The sequence below is a fragment of the Taeniopygia guttata genome, chromosome 1A (genome assembly GCF_048771995.1).
Source record: "Taeniopygia guttata chromosome 1A, bTaeGut7.mat, whole genome shotgun sequence".
Taxonomy (NCBI): domain Eukaryota; kingdom Metazoa; phylum Chordata; class Aves; order Passeriformes; family Estrildidae; genus Taeniopygia; species Taeniopygia guttata.
In genome coordinates, this window is record NC_133025.1 from 50,371,215 (window position 1) to 50,388,173 (window position 16,959).

The 16,959-nt window shown below is 49.9% G+C and overlaps 2 protein-coding genes across 4 annotated transcripts; both read left to right on the top strand.

The window, feature by feature from the left end:
- Positions 1-320: 320 nt before the first annotated feature.
- EIF3D (eukaryotic translation initiation factor 3 subunit D) lies at positions 321-7,754 on the top strand. 2 transcript variants are annotated; one of them, XM_030263074.4, is made up of 15 exons: positions 321-478; positions 768-901; positions 1,130-1,175; positions 1,561-1,697; positions 1,797-1,882; positions 2,338-2,410; positions 2,549-2,661; positions 2,870-3,002; positions 3,562-3,709; positions 3,945-4,075; positions 4,520-4,605; positions 4,832-4,961; positions 5,438-5,580; positions 6,311-6,591; positions 7,602-7,754. In XM_030263074.4, the coding sequence occupies exons 2-15, from the start codon at positions 779-781 to the stop codon at positions 7,613-7,615; spliced, it is 1,644 nt and encodes a 547-aa protein (XP_030118934.1). In that variant the 5' UTR covers positions 321-478; positions 768-778; the 3' UTR covers positions 7,616-7,754. The 2 variants fall into 2 exon arrangements, with proteins under 2 accessions (XP_030118934.1, XP_002199240.2); XM_002199204.7 differs by having other exon boundaries at positions 338-478; positions 2,546-2,661.
- A 173-nt stretch (positions 7,755-7,927) lies between these two features.
- On the top strand, positions 7,928-16,756 carry FOXRED2 (FAD dependent oxidoreductase domain containing 2). 2 transcript variants are annotated; one of them, XM_030263075.4, is made up of 9 exons: positions 7,928-8,055; positions 8,532-9,077; positions 10,513-10,764; positions 11,248-11,517; positions 12,204-12,370; positions 13,003-13,168; positions 13,675-13,916; positions 14,764-14,934; positions 15,705-16,756. In XM_030263075.4, exons 2-9 carry the CDS (start codon positions 8,554-8,556, stop codon positions 15,968-15,970), a joined length of 2,058 nt encoding a protein of 685 aa, XP_030118935.4. In that variant the 5' UTR covers positions 7,928-8,055; positions 8,532-8,553; the 3' UTR covers positions 15,971-16,756. The 2 variants fall into 2 exon arrangements, with proteins under 2 accessions (XP_030118935.4, XP_072779538.1); XM_072923437.1 differs by having other exon boundaries at positions 7,983-8,055; positions 8,537-9,077.
- The last annotated feature ends 203 nt before the right edge of the window (positions 16,757-16,959 follow it).

Genomic DNA, 16,959 nt, shown 5'->3' on the forward strand with positions numbered 1-16,959 from the left:
TACATCCCTCTTCCCAAACGTTGTGAACCTTCCCTGAGGTCACTGAAATACGTTGATCCCTAAACCTTAACAAGGCAGTTCTAGTGTCAAGAAATTAATCTTTCTAACACCTGGACATCACTCGGAGCTTGTTTGATAGTTCCTGTTTCACAGATTAAACCTCTTTTCATGTTGGTCAGAGTTGAAAGCACACAAGGGTCAAACACCAAAGAACACGTTCTCTTAAAGAAAATTTTAATAGTTGACATTTTGCGACAACGCTTCCGCTTTACGGCAGCCGCGCTCGTTGCTGGCTTTCCCGAGGGTCGGCGGTTTTCTGCTTTTACGACAGGGCGCTGCCGTCGCGCGGCGCTGACGCCAAGGGCGCGCCGGGGCTGCGCGCGGCCCTTTCCCCGCCCGCCGCCGCCGCCGCTCCCGGGTCCGCCGCCGCATCCGCCGCCGCATCCGCCGCCATCGGGGCCGCGCCGGGGCCGCGCAGGTGAGGGAGGAGCTGGGGTCGCACCGGAGCCGCTCTCCTGTCGCGCCGGCACTCCCGCGCGTTCCGAGACCCCCCGGCCCCGCCCCGCCGCTCCCGCCGGTTCCGGTGGGGCCGCGTCCCCGCCCCTCCCCGGCACTCGCAGCGCCCGCCGAGACCCTTCCTTCCTCCCCAGGCCTGCTTGGCGGAGGCGCTTTCCTTTCGTAGTGGCTTGTGCCGAAGCAAGGCCCCAGGTCTCGGTGCCACACCGTACGGCAGCTGAGAGTGGTTTTTTTCATTTTTTCATCTTCAGAAAATTAAAAAATGGCGAAGTTTGTGGCACCCGTGATCCAGGACAACCCGTCCGGCTGGGGCCCGTGTGCTGTGCCCGAGCAGTTCAAGGACATGCCCTACCAGCCCTTCAGCAAAGGAGACCGCCTGGGCAAGGTACCCGTGACGTGCTGGGCCGTGAGCTCGGGTCCCTTCTGGGCCCCCCTGCACGCTGCCTCCGGTGTTCGCTTTTGTTACCCTGGCTGCTCCTCTGGCACCCTTGGCAGCGCATCCTGACACACTGTGAACACCTAGGGCTGGCAGGCAGAGGTGGGAGTCAAAGGATTCGACCTGGAGCATGTGTCGTGTTAATACTTAATTTTGACTGTTTATGCTCGTTCTTAGGTGGCCGATTGGACAGGAGCCACGTACCAGGATAAAAGATACACAAGTACGTGTGGTCTTCTGGCTGTTCCTGGGGTTTATTTTCTGCATAGTTTCCTTCCAAGCGTCGTTCCTGCTTTCATGTCTCACACCCAGCCTGTAATTACCTGCACACCTCAGCAAGACACACAGCTTACTTTAGGAAGCGTGCTTTACCCTCGGGAGAGCTCTGTGGGCCTCTCCCTATCCTTGGGGTTTACTCTGGGTTTTTGTACTGCCTTACTACCCGGGCTTGTAAGGGAGGTTTGGAGGGGGAGAAGACGTGCAGGTGTAAGGCAGGAGTCCCGATTGAGATGTCATACTTAGGTGAAGGGAGCAGGGTAGAGAAAGGGGCAAAGCATCAGTGTTTTTTCTTAGGACCTTGGTGCTGAGATGCTTTGTTTTATTTCCAGACAAGTACTCGTCACAGTTTGGCGGTGGAAGCCAGTATGCCTATTTCCACGAGGAGGACGAGACCAGCTTTCAGCTGGTGGACACGGCCCGGACGCAGAAAACGGCGTACCAGAGGAACCGCATGAGGTTTGCACAGGTAGCGTGTTCTCAGAGACAGGATCAGAGGGGACCTTCGGCAGCACAGGACTCTTTCCCAGTTGAAATGTCTTCCTTTTTTTTTCTGTCATTTCTGCAGAGGAACCTTCGGAGAGACAAGGACCGTCGGAACATGCTGCAGTTCAGCATGCAGACACTGCCAAAGAGTGCCAAGCAGAAGGAGAGGTGAGGCTGCAGAGACGAGCATACTGAGCTCTGGTTGGAGTGTGTGAACGTACTCTTGATGAATTTGCAAACTTACAGTAAGAGAGTCTGCTGGAGCAAACAGTCAGCAAAGAATTTCGGGATGTTTCGAGTCCAGTGTTCTTCTGGTGTCAGTAGTGCTTAAAAGCATGGATTTGAATTTTTTTTAGTTGTATTTAGAAAGTAAACATGGCATTCTAAAGAGAGAATATCCTTTCTGAAAACTGCATTTCAGTCTTCAGGTAAAACTATATAAAGAGCTGCTCAGAGCAAAGAACAGACTTTTTAATGCCTTGGGCGTCTTGATCAACAGATGGCTCAAAAAATGTTTCAGCAGCTCAGTGCCTGAAAGCAGTGCTCCTCTGGTAGTAGTTTGGAAGTGGAGGAGTGGTTGTGACATATAGAAATCACGGCTTTTCTCACATTTGTCATTTTAGAGATCGTTTGCGCCTACAAAAGAAGTTTCAGAAGCAGTTTGGAGTGAGGCAGAAGTGGGACCAGAAATCACAGGTAGACAAACTGATGGGCATTTTGCCCCCTCTGATGGTTAGGTTTCTTTGGCTGCACTCGAAAGGCAGCTCCTCTTGCACAAATCCTGATGTGTCTCCATTTCTCTGTGTACCTGTCCCACCTCTGGCCGCACAGCAGAAACCTCGTGACTCCTCTGTTGAAGTTCGCAGCGATTGGGAGGTGAAGGAGGAGATGGATTTCCCTCGGCTGATGAAGATGCGCTATCTGGAGGTGTCAGAGCCACAGGACATGTGAGTTCCTAAAGCAGCCCTTTGCTTGCTCCTTGAAGTCACCAGATTTTTGGAAAACGGGAGCTCAAGGGTCTCCTACCTGGTCCCAGTGTTCTCACTGAAGTACCAAAACCAAGGGGAGGTAACGGAACACCCAGCAGGCCCTGTGTGGTTCATGGGTGGTGTTATCTGTAGGAGGGGTATCCAGATGGTCCTCTTATCTTTGCAGAGAGTGCTGTGGAGCTCTAGAGTATTATGACAAAGCCTTCGACCGCATTACAACAAGGAATGAGAAGCTCCTGAGGAGCATTAAGCGCATCTTCCATACTGTCACCACTACGGATGACCCGGTTATCCGAAAGGTATCCACCAGTTTGTAAAACTCAGTGTGTGCTGTTGTTAGAGACCAGCTGTCACCATCAGACCAAAGGGTAAAAGCAAGAAACATTAGCTGGTACCAGTGTTTTTCCTAGGTGGAAGGCAGAGGTAGATTGATGCAGAGTTAGGAACACTGGCCAAGGAAAAGCTATAATTTTTGAAGGGCAAGCAGACCAGTACTTCAATTATGTTGGGAAGAAAACTTATGTCAGAGACCTGATCCTTAGCCCTTGCTTTTGGTGGCGAGGAAGGCTCAGACATTTCTCTCTAGTGACCTGATCTGCAGTGAGAAACTGCATTTTCCGACAGGATTAACATTTTGTAGTAAATCTTACTTTCCTCTTGTGTGGGTGAGGCTGGGCCTGGATTGCTGGGTAGTACCTTATGCTTCGCTGGCAGTCGATGTGGTACTCACCAGTTCATGTTTCTCAGTCAGAACAGAAGAAGAAATCAGTGATCTGGTTTGCTAGGAGTTCTCATCCTGCCTGGGGAAGGGGTATCAGTTCTTATTGCTGAAACAGTTTTCTCCTCCTGTATTCACAGCTGGCCAAGACACAAGGGAATGTGTTTGCCACAGATGCCATTCTGGCCACACTGATGAGCTGCACTCGTTCTGTCTATTCCTGGGACATCATTGTCCAGAGAGTTGGATCCAAGCTTTTCTTTGACAAGAGAGACAACTCAGATTTTGGTGAGGAAAAGTCCTGGAAGGAATTTCTGTTGCAGTAGCTAAAGGGTGGTCTAATTTTCTTCAGGCTAATTTGGGTGTCCACACTAAGCCCCCTGAGCAAACTTATTACTGCAGTACGTGTGATAGCTGTGTGGGGAACTTCAGTATTGATCTACTCTGGTGTGGCTATAAACTCGCTAAAGCTGACATAGTTACTCCTCCAAGTATAACCACTTGCATCTGGTTTTCTTCCCAGACCTCCTGACAGTGAGTGAAACAGCCAATGAACCACCACAGGAAGAGGGCAACTCTTTTAATTCTCCACGCAACTTGGCCATGGAAGCTACCTACATCAATCATAACTTCTCCCAGCAGTGTCTGAGGATGGTAAGGTGGAACAGTGATGAGTAGTGGAGTCTGTGTTCCAGAGAGTCTCAAGAAGAGACTTCATTAAGGCTGCTTTAATGCAGCACAGAAACATTTTAATTGACAGTTGTGTTATATATGGTCTTTCAGTTTTAAAAGAGGTGGGATTATTTCTGGTGAGCAGTGTGACTGTTGTAGAGAGGTTTTCACCTTGATTTCACAGAGGAGTCATTCTACTCCCGTTGATGATGTAGACAGGCTTGTCAGTACACTTAATGAAGCCTAAGTACCAGTACAAGTACTGCTTATAGTGCTGTGACTAATGTGGGCATGAGGCTTTCATCAGCTGTCTTAATGTTTTGGTGTTTCTCTACATAAGGGAAATCAGTTACTGTTGCTGTAAAAGAATATTTTTCCAACAGAGGAAAGCTGTCTCCTAATATACACTGCTGTTTTCATCTTCAGGGAAAGGAGAAATACAAGTTTCCCAACCCAAACCCCTTTGTGGAGGATGACATGGATAAAAATGAAGTAGCCTCTGTTGCATACAGGTAAGTTGATATTTCTGATGCCCAGGTTTGGCAAGGGGGCAGGATGTCGGTGTGATACGGAGGCAGAACACGTTGGGAGTGTGACTGATACAAGCTTTACCTTGAAAGGGATTAATGGATGACCTCATAGTGAAAAGATAGAGGAGGAAAGGATTTTGCTGAATGCTTATGTGGATCTGGAAGAGAACAAAGGTCAGAAATAACCAGTTGGATTGTGTATTGGCAGGTACCGAAGATGGAAGCTGGGAGATGATATAGATCTCATTGTCCGCTGTGAACATGATGGAGTGATGACAGGAGCTAATGGAGAAGTGTCATTCATCAACATCAAAACACTGAACGAGTGGGATTCGAGGGTGAGGAAGAACAGGATCCCCAAGCTAGCTCTAACTGCTTCACTGCTGCCTGACATGCCAGGTACAGCAGGGAAGATGAGATAAACATCTGGTGGTGTTCCCCGGGTGTTACATTCCACTAAGTAACTTTGTTGGACAAGCAGTGCTGTAGCGATATTCCCCTAAATGTGAGGTAGCTGGTTTGAACCCTCTTGTCTCCCTGGATGTTCAGCACAGTAGCCAGTCTGTTCTTTATGATTCTCTTCAGAATTCTTTCCTCACAAACTACCCTTTCTAATCAGTGCCACAAATGTTGAGCAATCCCAGTTGCTTGCATTTCTCCCTTCCCAGTGCAGGAGGTTTCTCTGTACCCTGCAGTTCACATTCCCTCACATGGTACCATAGGGTAGACAGCTTCCCTATGTGATGACAAGAAGGCTGAAGAGATGGCTGCTGGTGGCTTGTCAGGCTGACCCTGGTTCTGATTCTCCTCTCAGTATTGCAATGGGGTGGACTGGCGCCAGAAGCTGGACTCTCAGAGAGGGGCTGTCATTGCCACGGAGCTGAAGAACAACAGCTACAAACTGGCCCGCTGGACATGCTGTGCACTGCTGGCTGGATCAGAGTATCTTAAACTCGGGTAAGGGGGGCAGTTCACACAGAATATCTTCCAGGTGCATTTTCCATTATTAAACTTCATGTATGGCTGAGTGAAGCATTTACAGAACAAATTTTAAATCACACAGTGTTAAGAAAGGCCAAGAAAGGAAAGCCTGTGGTGTAAGCTGCTTCTTAGCATCAGCTGTGACTGACCCCACACACGAGGGGCAGGTGGCTTGTGTGGGCTCTCAGCCTCTTTGCTGTGGTCACCAACAAGGGAAATAAATACAGTGACTGTGGTGTCTGTCAGGAATCTGATTGAGATCCTCAATGCTCTGTTACTGAGAAATTAGGTGGTGGGGGGAGATATGGCTGCATCGTTTTTTAAACTGTTAGCTTAAAATCAGTTGAGTACTGTAGGCAATGAACAAGAGGCTTTTCCTAAGTTCTAGTGGTTCTGCAACCCTCAATTCCATCCACAGACACAGAATTGATTCTTTTCTTGCAAACACCCAGCTAATCGTGCTATTGCTTAATTTTATCTGTGGGGCTAATTCTTCTTTATCTTTTGTACCTCTCCATCCGATTTGGGGATTTCCAGGTGCATTGCAGATTGACAGTTTGTAGCCAGGAAATCCTCTTAGCTTTCAGTGTTGGAGTATTAGGATTTTTCAACCAAGAAAACAAAAATAAGATGATCACGCTGCTTTTCTTGCGTTCTGTCTGGGCATAATCTCCTGATACCATTTGGTTTCTTCTTGCCCTCCTAGATACGTATCCCGTTACCACGTGAAAGATTCTGCCCGCCATGTCATCCTGGGCACACAGCAGTTCAAGCCAAATGAATTTGCCAGCCAGATAAATCTGAGCATAGAGAATGCCTGGGGCATCCTGCGATGTGTCATTGACATCTGCATGAAGCTGGATGAGGGGAAGTACCTCATCCTCAAGGACCCCAACAAGCAGGTGATCCGCATCTACAGTTTGCCTGATGGCACCTTCAGCTCTGATGAAGATGAGGAGGATGAGGAGGAAGAAGAGGAAGAGGAAGGTTTGTAGCATATTTGGTGTTTTATGCTTTTAAGTGCTGTACTAGTCTGGATGTAAAGGGGTTGATACATGATGAAGACCAGAGGTAAGGATCAGATCTGACCAGTGCAATGGCAGGAGAAGAGCGAGACTGCAAACTGGGTGGTCCCAAGGATGGGACTCTTGAAAAGGTGCGAGTGACATTGGGAGTACATAGCTGGAAGAAAAACAATGCAGAGTTTGGAAATGCAGATCATGTGCCTCTGTACAGGTACTTGATGAGGACTGATTTTAGCGGGAGTTGGGAGGAGGTCCCAGATCCAGAGCACTGTCTGGCAGAACGAAGCCTGCCAAGAAGCCCTTCATTCAGTGACCCCAAGGCCTGCAGGAGTGGGTGGGTGCTAGTTTCTGTTGGTACTGGGATATTTTTTGACTGCAGTTTTAGAAATGGCAGTGACTGTAAGGTGACACATTTAAAACACGTGCTGATGGAGTGCGCTTAAGGGAACATGGTGAAGGCTTTTCGGAAGTGACTCTTGAAGCGGAGCAATCACTGGCTGGTCTGGATGCAAGTTCTGGAGGATCAGTGGTGCCCAGTGGACAACTGCTGCCTTCCTTTTGCTGCCTAAAACCATCTCTGATTTGAGCTCTCTGTGTGCTCTGCTAACAGTGGAAAACCATTTATCCTAGACCTCTTGCTTCTGTGATAGGAAAAATATCTCCCAGATTATTTTTAGGCTGTAAACTTATGATGGCTGCTCTGGATTTTATTATGGAAATGTTATTTGGGTTGCTGCGTAATTTGCTCAGGAATGTAAATTGTGTATGAGAAGTGTGTGGTCGTGGCTGGTGGGCAGGTTTGTTGGGAAGCTGGACAGAGGTGAGGAGACAGTTGGAGGTGGGATGAATCTCCCGAAGTGGCAGCTTTGATTTTTTGTGTTTGTGGGCATTTCCTTGACAAGTAAGGGTTTCATTTTGGGGTTTTCTTCCCCCAGCTGCATTCACTTAATTTCTGTTTCCCTTCTTTTTCAGAGGAAGAGAGCTGAACCCTGCAACCAGCACTAAGGGGCTGCAGTGCTGGGGCAGCCCCGGAACTGGGGTTGGGCTGTGGCTGTACGCCTGCCCTGGCTGTGCTGTACATGAATCATAAATGAGGGAAAGCGGAATAAAGTTGATTTTGCCGAGTGCCGGCGCTGCGTGTGTGTGTGTGCCGGGTGCGGGTGTCCCCCGCGGTCGCGGCTCCATCCCGCGCCTGCCCCTTTAAGCGCCACCCGCCCCCGGACACGTGGTGCGCGCGCCGCCATGGTGCCGGCGGCGGGAAGCGGCGGTGGCGGTGTCACGTGACGCGGGGAGCGCGCCGCCCCCCTCGCTCGCCCCCGCAGCGGGCGGGAGGCAGCGCCGTGCCCTCCCCGCCCTGCCCGGGCGGCGCGGGAAGGAGGAGGGAGCGGAGCGGGAGGAGCGGAGCGGCGGGAGCTCCATGGTGCAGGTGCGGCCCCGGGCGGGACCGGTCCGGGCGGGCGGCGGCGGCCGCGCGCGTCACGTGCGCCGCGCCTCGTGCGCCGTTTGGCGGGGGCGGGGGCATCACGGCCGGGACCGTATTGGAGGGGGAGCGAGGGCAGCGCTGGGCACCCCATCTCCCATTGGCTGGGGGGCTTGCGCCGCCCGTCCCCATTGGCTGGTTGGGCGCAGAGGCGCTCGCCACCAGCAGTCCACAGGTGCTGCCCCACCTTGCCACCTATGTGCTGCGGCGGAGGGCACTGTGCACCCATTGGCTAGAAGGCCCGGGACCCCTGCTGCTATTGGCTGGCAGGGAGCAGGACCCCGCCCCAACACCCCAGCCAGTGCTGGGTGGTCATGGCGGCCGGGTCTGGGCGGCGGTGGGCGAGGGCTGGTGGGGTCGGGGGTCTCCTGGGGGGAGGCTGCAGCCCCTGGGGTGACGTCTCCCGGTCCTCTTCCCTCCAGAGCAGGCTGCGCCAGCCCCGCCATGGCCCCGGGGGTCTGCGGGACGCTCCTGGGGCTGGCCCTGTACGCCAGCAGCCTGAGCGCCATGAGTGGTGCCACGTTCCTGTACCACGACTACTGCGTCATCGGGGCCGGCCCCGCGGGCTTGCAGGCGGCCTATTTCCTCCAGCAAGCCGGCCGGGACTACATCGTCTTTGAGCGGAGCCATGCTCCCGGCAGCTTTTTCGCTCTCTACCCCCGGCACCGCAAACTCATCAGCATCAACAAGCAGTACACGGGCAAGTCCAACGGCGAGTTCAACCTCCGCCATGACTGGAATTCGCTTCTCAGCCACGACCGGCGGCTGCTTTTCCGACACTACTCTCGCGACTTCTTCCCCGACGCTGACACGATGGTGCGTTACCTGGAGGACTTTGCTTCCCTGCTGAAGCTGCAAGTTCAGTACAACACAGCCATCATCCATGTGACATTGGAGAAGAGTGAGCAGGCCTGGAACGGCCATTACTTTCTCCTGACAGACCAGGACAGGAAGAACTACAAGTGCAGGTAATGGGCAAACCTGGGGCTTCACATGCAGCTCAGAGCTTCGCCCTCTTGAGGCACGAGTATCTCCGAGGATGGAGATTTCACAGCCTCTTAGAGCTTTAATCTCTATCACAGGCGGAAAACATTTTTTATGGATTGGCAGGTGGATGGGTGGAATAACTGCTTCTGGGAAGGCATTGCCTTTCATGAGCAGTGTTTTGCTTTGGGCAGCTGAGGAGATTGGGAGGGCAGACACAAATTGGCTGCCATGGCCGTCACTGCAGCGTGTGTCCTTGATAGGTATGCTTGAAATCACTTTTGTTTTATCACTAGATAATTGCTGTCTGTGAAAAACATAACTCGGTTGTACTCACAGCCAACACTGCCTTTATTACAAACTGGGTTGAGTCAGTGCAGTGACATCTTGCTCCCGTTTTCCCGCATGTGTTCAGGGGTGTGTCCCAGACAAGTGAAGCCCTTGTTTGGCACAGAGCTAGAACGGGGTGGGGGAAGCAGAGGAAAGTGGGGGTTTTCTGGGGGAGGGGCAGGGACTGTGAGAAATAAACTTCAGGGCTGCTGGGTCGCTGAATTCCCCTTCCACTCGTCCTATTTACGTGTGTGTCTCCCGTACCGCCACTGAGCTCCACTCCTAAAAACCTCGAAGTTACTTGTGTGAACATACGGAGTGTATTTCTCACCTCTCCCGAGAACCTCAGCTCTACGACAGCAGGTCATGCTGGCTGTCACTTGCTGGTGTGCTGCTGGCAGGCTCTGAGGGGACAGAAGGCAATCCCCGGACACCCACATACTGTGAGCGAGTTGCTCTCGGGACGCTGTGTAAGCAAGGCTGTGACAGCAGGCAGTGCTGCTTGCCTCAGCCGCCTGGTGCTTCCATCTAAGTCACAAAAACTTCCTCACGATTCAAGTAAAAGCTCTTATGGAGTGATATAAAAAGACCACTGTAGTTATTTTTGGTGTTAACAATTAGTGATGTTGCTAACATGTTTTTATGACTGGCAGTTACATTTCAAAATATCAAAACTATTTCCTGTCTGTCTTAAAAATGACTTCTGCTCTGCCAAATGTCAACTCAAATTTTAAATCAAAGTAATTTTTATGCAACATATAATCAACCTGTGATATTGTCAGTGAGTTCATATGAGTAGAAGTTGCATTCATGAACAGGCGAGGGTGATGCATATATACAGCACCCACACTGACTGTTGCTATATATAACAGTGTTCCCAGTTGTCCTGAGGATAGGGAAGAGAGGAGCAGGTCATTAGTTGAAGCTAGGTAGAGGTTTCTTTTGAAACCATGGCCTGTGCAGCTGGTCTAGTGCCACTGTGGGTGTCACATTGCAGTCACCTTCCACAGTGGGAGGAGGAAAGAATGAGGAGATGGAACCCCTTTCCTGAAATTCCTGCATTTCCATGTGCTATCCCTGTTCTTGCAGCTCTCTGTTGGTTGCTGCTGGAATGTGGGTTCCCAATGTGGTAAACTTTCCTGGCTCAGAATATGTTGAAGGTTACGAGACTGTGTCCATCAACCCGGAGGACTTTGCTGGCCAAACCGTGTTGATCTTGGGCCGAGGGAACTCTGCCTTCGAGACAGCGGAGAACATCCTGGGTGTCACGAATTTCATCCACATGGTGAGCCGGTCCCGCGTGCGCCTCTCTTGGGCCACCCACTACGTCGGGGATCTGAGGTAAGGAACTGCTCCTATTCCTGTTTCTAGCACAGCTGGAATATAAACAAGGAGAATCACCTCTTTCCCAGGCAACAGGCTGGACTGGTGCTGTCACAGTGGGGGCCACAGAGGAAATATGGAGCTTTCTATAGGACCTTGGTAAACCTTTAGAGTAATCCAGGTTGCAGTTGCTGAACACAGAGGCTTGGTGAGAGCTTTTTAGGACCTGTGTGAAATAAAAACATGTCCACTAGGAAACGATAGTCTTTAAAATGTACTGGCTCTCTAGTTATTCCTTTGCTTCCAGTCACAGAGGAAAGCTAAGAGGTTGGTTACATCCTGCAAGGACAGCAAGGCTGTTTTCCTTGTGCTGTTCCTGTGAGCTGTGAGGCTCTGAGGATAACCCTTAGACTGAAGAGGAGTTGGGATACCTGATGAATGATACCATTTTCAGCAGCTAAGACATAACCTCCCTCCTTTACATTCTTGTATTTTCCATAGAGCAATTAACAATGGCCTGCTGGACACCTACCAGCTGAAATCTCTGGATGGGCTTCTGGAGGGTGATTTGGAAGATCTGGCTATCATTAAGGACAAAAAGGGAAAGCTGCACATCACACTGCAGTTCTACTTGGAGAACAGGAACATCAGCATGGGCGTCGACTCCATTACCCTCCCTCAGGATGAACTGGACAATTTTGCTACCCGCGCACCTTATGACCGTGTCATCCGCTGCCTGGGCTGGAAGTTTGACTTCTCTATCTATAATAGGTGAGGGAGAACCAGGATCTCCATGAAAAAAGGTATTTAGGCTGAAGGGCCTGAGTAGGGAGGAAAGGGAAGACCAGATCTCCTGGTAGCATTGTTTGGACCTCTGAGATGCTTGATGCTGCATAGTCCTTTTTTTATCCTCCAGGTAAGGCTGTGTGCCAGTGGGAATGTGTGTCACTGCCCTCTGACCAACAGGCTTTAAGGCTGTGCAGACGGGAGCAATGAGACCTGAGTGACACAGAAAAGCTTGTGTCTTTAGAACTTAACATCCTGACCTGCCAGTTCACATGTACAAGGCTAGCAATGTTCAGGTTTTTTGCTGAAATTAGGATGATAAAGGTGCAGACCACTACAAAAAGGTTTTGTCTGGGAAAAAAAATTCCCTGAGGATGCAACCTTCATTCCACCTTGGTACATCCTGCAGTTGAAAATGATACTGCTAACTTCACTGTTTTCCAAAATTAATTGTTAATGGCTTAGTTGAGAATTAGATCTTGTCCAGGGCTATCTTGAGATCAACACCTTTATCTTCCAAAGATCCTCATTTTAGTTATAAATGCCACTGACAGCAGCAGGGGTATGAAGCAGAATCTTGCAGTGGCTGCAATACAGTGTGTATCAGAAACCCGTTTTATTTTTCTACTCCTGTCCTTCCTGATAGCCTGCTCTTCTCTTTTGCGTATCAGATCCCTGAGAATGATGCCAGGAAAAGGGAATATTAAGAAGTATCCTCAAATCAAACCCAGCTACGAGTCTAGAGGCACTCGGGGGCTTTTTGTTCTTGGTACTGCTAGCCATTCAGTTGACTTTAGGAAATCTGCTGGGGGCTTCATCCATGGATTCCGGTATACAAGTGAGTACTGGGGTGTACAGAAAGGGCAGAGGTGGAAATCGATCCTCCCTTCGAAGGAACAATCCATAGCTTACTGCTGGAAAGAGATTGCCATTAGTCTTATTCTGGCAATAAAAAGGACAAAACGCAGTCAAGCTGCAGCTGCATCATCTGAAGTGGAGAAGTGACTTGGGGTCATATATGAAGTTTTTGGTTGTCTGTCTTTGTTTTGTCTTGTGTCTCTCTTGCCCGCTGTCTGTTTTTATGTAACACAACAGATTTCTTCCTGCCAGATGCTCTGCCTCGTGACAGGCTGTGGGTGAGAGGTCTGTGCTGTGGAGTTAAAACCCAGCAACTGTGGGCAGTAGAGAGAATTTCCTTCTTTATCTGTGTGTGCCCATCCTTATCATTAAAGGACTGCTGAGAAGTAATGAAATATCCCCAAGGACCCCCCTGCCCCCTCCCCCACCACTTAGCATCACATCAGCTTTCCAAGGGCATCTCCACTGCAGTTGCCAGCAATTGGGGTGGGAGATCCTGAGCACAGAGGAGCTGTAAATGTTGTTTATTGAGTCCTGCTGCAGCACAGAGATTTGATCTCTTAAAGCATAAGCTTGTTAAATAAGCTGTCTTTATTTCTCTCCATGTCTCAGCTCGGGCAGTCCATCGCCTATTGGAAAACCGTCACCATGGTGTCCCCTGGCCATCCACAGTCTACCCTATTACACAGCTGACCAATTCCATCATCAAGAGGGTGAATGAGGCTTCAGGCCTCTACCAGATGTTCAGTGTCCTGGCTGACATCATACTGCTGAGAGAGTGAGTGAGTGAGTAATTATTCCCAGCACTGTGCTCCATAATTTCATTTCTGTTTCCTTACCCTTGCCTCCCGTGTTGCCACCGCACCAATTGTGCTGTTCCTGCCTAAGGATGTTACCATCGCATAGGCAGCCACCCCAAACCTGTACTACTGCTGCAACTGGTGCCCAATTGTGCAGACTGTTTCTCCCTCTTAAAGGGTTGAAATGGTCCAAACCTTCCCTCTAGGCTCAGAGGTGTAGTACTCTTTTACTGACCCCAGAGAAAAACTTTGTTGACCAGTGCTACTGTAGAGACAATCCCATAATCTAGGAAAACAATGGTGTCTTGTAACAGTATCTGCAGCCTTTATAAACTCTGCATCAAGTACAGCTTAGATTTGTAATGACCAAACAAAATCACTATCTGATGACTTTTTTGCTTTAGCCTTGACCAGCTGAGGATGGGTTGGATCCCAGCTGGCTTTCTGTGGTGGAAAATTCCAATGGTGTGTTTTCAATTCTCAGGAATGCCACAGCATTTGAATACCTGGAAGAGTACCCTATTGGAGTCCTGGCCGAGCTGGAAATGCAGACGGGAAGAAAGGCTCGCAATGGGCTCTTTGTCATCGTCATGGAATATGGGAGGAATTTCTCTGGGGCTGACAAGGATGTCTTCTACTACAACCGTGCTGTGGGAGAGGCACAGCATGCCTGGCAGTCCAACTTTTTACACCCTGTTATTTACTATTACAAACACCTCCCAACAGGTAAGCTTTCCTACTAATTATGTGACACAACCAAAACAGAGAGAGATAAAGATAAATCAGAGCCAGAGTGGGGGTGGTACCTGAAAGCACTATTCCCCCTTCCTGTGAGACACCTCCCACCACTGTATGAGCTGAAAAGGAAGCTGAGAGTTGGCAAGAAAGTTCCGTCTGTAGGACCGATATAGGGGGTGGGGGGCTGTACCAGAGACCTCACATTTGAAAATAGGAACAAACAGGCGTGCTGGAAATTTCCCCATGCCCTAAAAGAGGAACAGTTCTTCCCTTTGGCTGGCACCCTATGTGTATTTTGCAGAGCCTGACAGATGAGGGTGGTGTTGTTTGGCCATCTTGCTGCCAAGAGAAAGCTGTTCTCTGGCAGGCCCAGGTCTGAGAGGTCACACAGACATAGAGGCAGCCAAAGGCAAGGGTTTGAAGAGGAGTGTTCTATCCAGCAGCAAACAGGCTCAGAGTAGACTTCCTTGGGAAATGAGTGCATTGAAATCTTCATCTCCAGACACCCAGGGTCAGGGTCCAGCTTGCCTTATCAGGAATAAGCTTGATGGGTAGCAACATTAAACACAACACAGCCCATCTGGCAGTCCCTGCCCAGGGGGAACAGGAGGGGAACAGGAGTGAAATGACAGGAATGCTACAGGCAGGGACAGAGGGCAGCTGTGCAATGGCAGGGCTGTTGAGGACAGAGCTAGCAGAGGGGATCGCAAACGAAAGTAATGGATTAAAAGGTCAGGACACAAGCGGAAACAGCTGTCATAGCTGCTTTCCACTCCCCAAGCTCTTTTTAATGCCATTTTGCTTCTAAGAGACTCCCTTAATGTTCTCTTTGCAGAGCGTGAGATGAGAGTCCGTTCCCCAGACTGGCCTCTGCCCCGGCCAAATGCCATCCATCACATTGTGGAGGACTTTCTGACAGACTGGACAGCCCCGAATGCTCACATCCTGCCACTGAGGCGATTTCTGGAGAACTGCCTCAGCACCGACCTGCGCAATTTCTTTGCAGGTAATTTATGCACAGGGTCGAAGTGGCAGGAAGGGGAGGAGCAATGTGAGGAACAAGTGACAGGAGTGATCTCTTCTGCCAGTAGCTGAGATCTCCCTGTGGTGACCTGCTTGTCTCACTGTCAGTCACACCTCCTCAATGCACTCACCAGATGGTACAAAGTGCTGTTCTGTGTGTATCTTCCCAAAGAGTCCTTGTTCTTGTTCACCATTAGAAGAAGACTGGCCCAGGCATGACAGGCTTTAGAGAAAGGCATATGAGGTTGGGTTCAATCCCTTTTCTAACTGCAGCTTTTCTTTCTTCTTCATTATCTGAACATTTTGTGCCATTGTGTACTGAATGTCACGTACTGGTGATTGGATTGCTTTCCCATGGGAAATGGGAGTGCTGTGAGGTGAGAGGTGAAGAGCCTCTGCTGCCTCCCTTCCTGGTCTTAAGATAGATGTGGGAAGACTCCTGTAGGAAGCCCATGAGCCACACAGAGGGAAGGCATCTTGTGCACAAAGAAGATGCCAGATGGATGCAAGCTCAAATCTAGCTCCTTCTTCTCTCAGTGTGCAGACTAGGGATCCCTCTCTGCATCTCCTGAGCTCTGCAGAATTACGTCAATTACTGTGCTGCCACCCGCAGCCGGGTACCGGGTGGGAAACTCCAGCCATCTTCCCTCATCCTCTCTGCCTTTTGTTTTGAGCAAGTCCCTGATAGTTCATGGGAGTATTTCCCTACAGGGTATCTCTGCTGACTCTAAGTTTTGATCCTTTCCCTTGCAGAGTCCTGTTTCCTGTTTGCCTTCACCCATCAGAAGCTGCCTCCCTCCTGCCAGCAGGGCTACGTTCGAATGCAGGGACTGGTGGGGAGCCAGGAGCTCCGGCACCACGCGGTACAGGCTGGGCTGCTCCAGGATTATGCTCACACAGACTTCTCGGGTGACAGACCCCTTGACAGCCACGATGGATCACAGGACCAGTTGATGAGAGATCATGGGATACCAGTTCGTCCTCTGCAGCATCTTGTTAATGCCAAGGATGAGCTTTAACCTTTCTTGCTCCACACTGAAATTCATAGGTGCTCTTGTGACAGTACTGTAACAGAGATCCACAGCAGGATTCTGCCCTTTCCAGCGTCCCTTTTCCATCCCCATGCTTCCCACTGATCATGAGTTGCCAAAGACCTGCTCAGATCTTGCTGTTACAAAGAGGACCAACATACTCTGAAGGATTGAGGGACCAAAACCCAGTGATGCTGAGGTTCCCATGTTGTCCTTGCAGAGTTCAGAGTTGCCTGAAGATGGTGTTGGTGTTTATCTCACTGATCAGTATTTGCAGTGACATACAGAAGCCACAGAAGTGAGTGCAGGAATGCCTGGGAAACTTCAGATGCCACGTCGCCCTTCAGAGGTGGCCTTCTCACAGCCTGTGGCTCTCTGGTCCCTGGGTGCCATATGCTGTGTATACTTGAAGATTTGTTTCTGCATTGAATCCTGAAGTGATACTCCTGGCAAACTTCCTGGTATTTTTCCTGCTTTTGGGTTAGGACAGTTGTGTAGCTTGAGTGGGGAAAGATGACTTTTTTAGTTACTGTATAGGTCAGATAATTTATAATTTCCCAGAGAACACTACAAGGGACTCTTTCCTCCACGACAGATGAGTATCTTGCTTGGAATGCCTGGGACACAGAGACTTAAGAGTTTGGCTCTGCTGTCCTCATATTTTTCTTCTCCCACACCAAGCAGTCTAGAAGGTTAGCCCATCTTTTATAAAGCATGACCAATATTTCTCCTATTTGCACTATGTCCCATCAAGAAAGTTTGATGTTGTTAAAATGCTCTTTCTCTGTTTTATTCTCCTACAGTCACCTTCAGATTCTAAAGGGACTGACAGGGAGGTTGTCTGCACTTTACTGCTGCTCTTGTCAGCCACATATGCTTGTCCTGTGGACTCCTTCCATGGCACTGGAGTTGCAAAGCCAAGAGCACTTCTGAGCTTGACCTCATGATGTCCCTGTGATTTCTAGGAAATACAGGAG

Coding starts and splice junctions, on each gene's coding strand:
- EIF3D (XM_002199204.7), top strand. CDS start 779: ATGGCGAAGTTTGTGGCACCCGTGATCCAGGACAACCCGTCCGGCTGG. Junction 1,176..1,560: donor CCAGGATAAAAGATACACAA/GTACGTGTGGTC, acceptor TTTTATTTCCAG/ACAAGTACTCGTCACAGTTT. Junction 4,076..4,519: donor CCCAGCAGTGTCTGAGGATG/GTAAGGTGGAAC, acceptor TTTCATCTTCAG/GGAAAGGAGAAATACAAGTT.
- FOXRED2 (XM_030263075.4), top strand. CDS start 8,554: ATGGCCCCGGGGGTCTGCGGGACGCTCCTGGGGCTGGCCCTGTACGCC. Junction 10,765..11,247: donor CACTACGTCGGGGATCTGAG/GTAAGGAACTGC, acceptor TATTTTCCATAG/AGCAATTAACAATGGCCTGC. Junction 12,371..13,002: donor CCATGGATTCCGGTATACAA/GTGAGTACTGGG, acceptor TCCATGTCTCAG/CTCGGGCAGTCCATCGCCTA.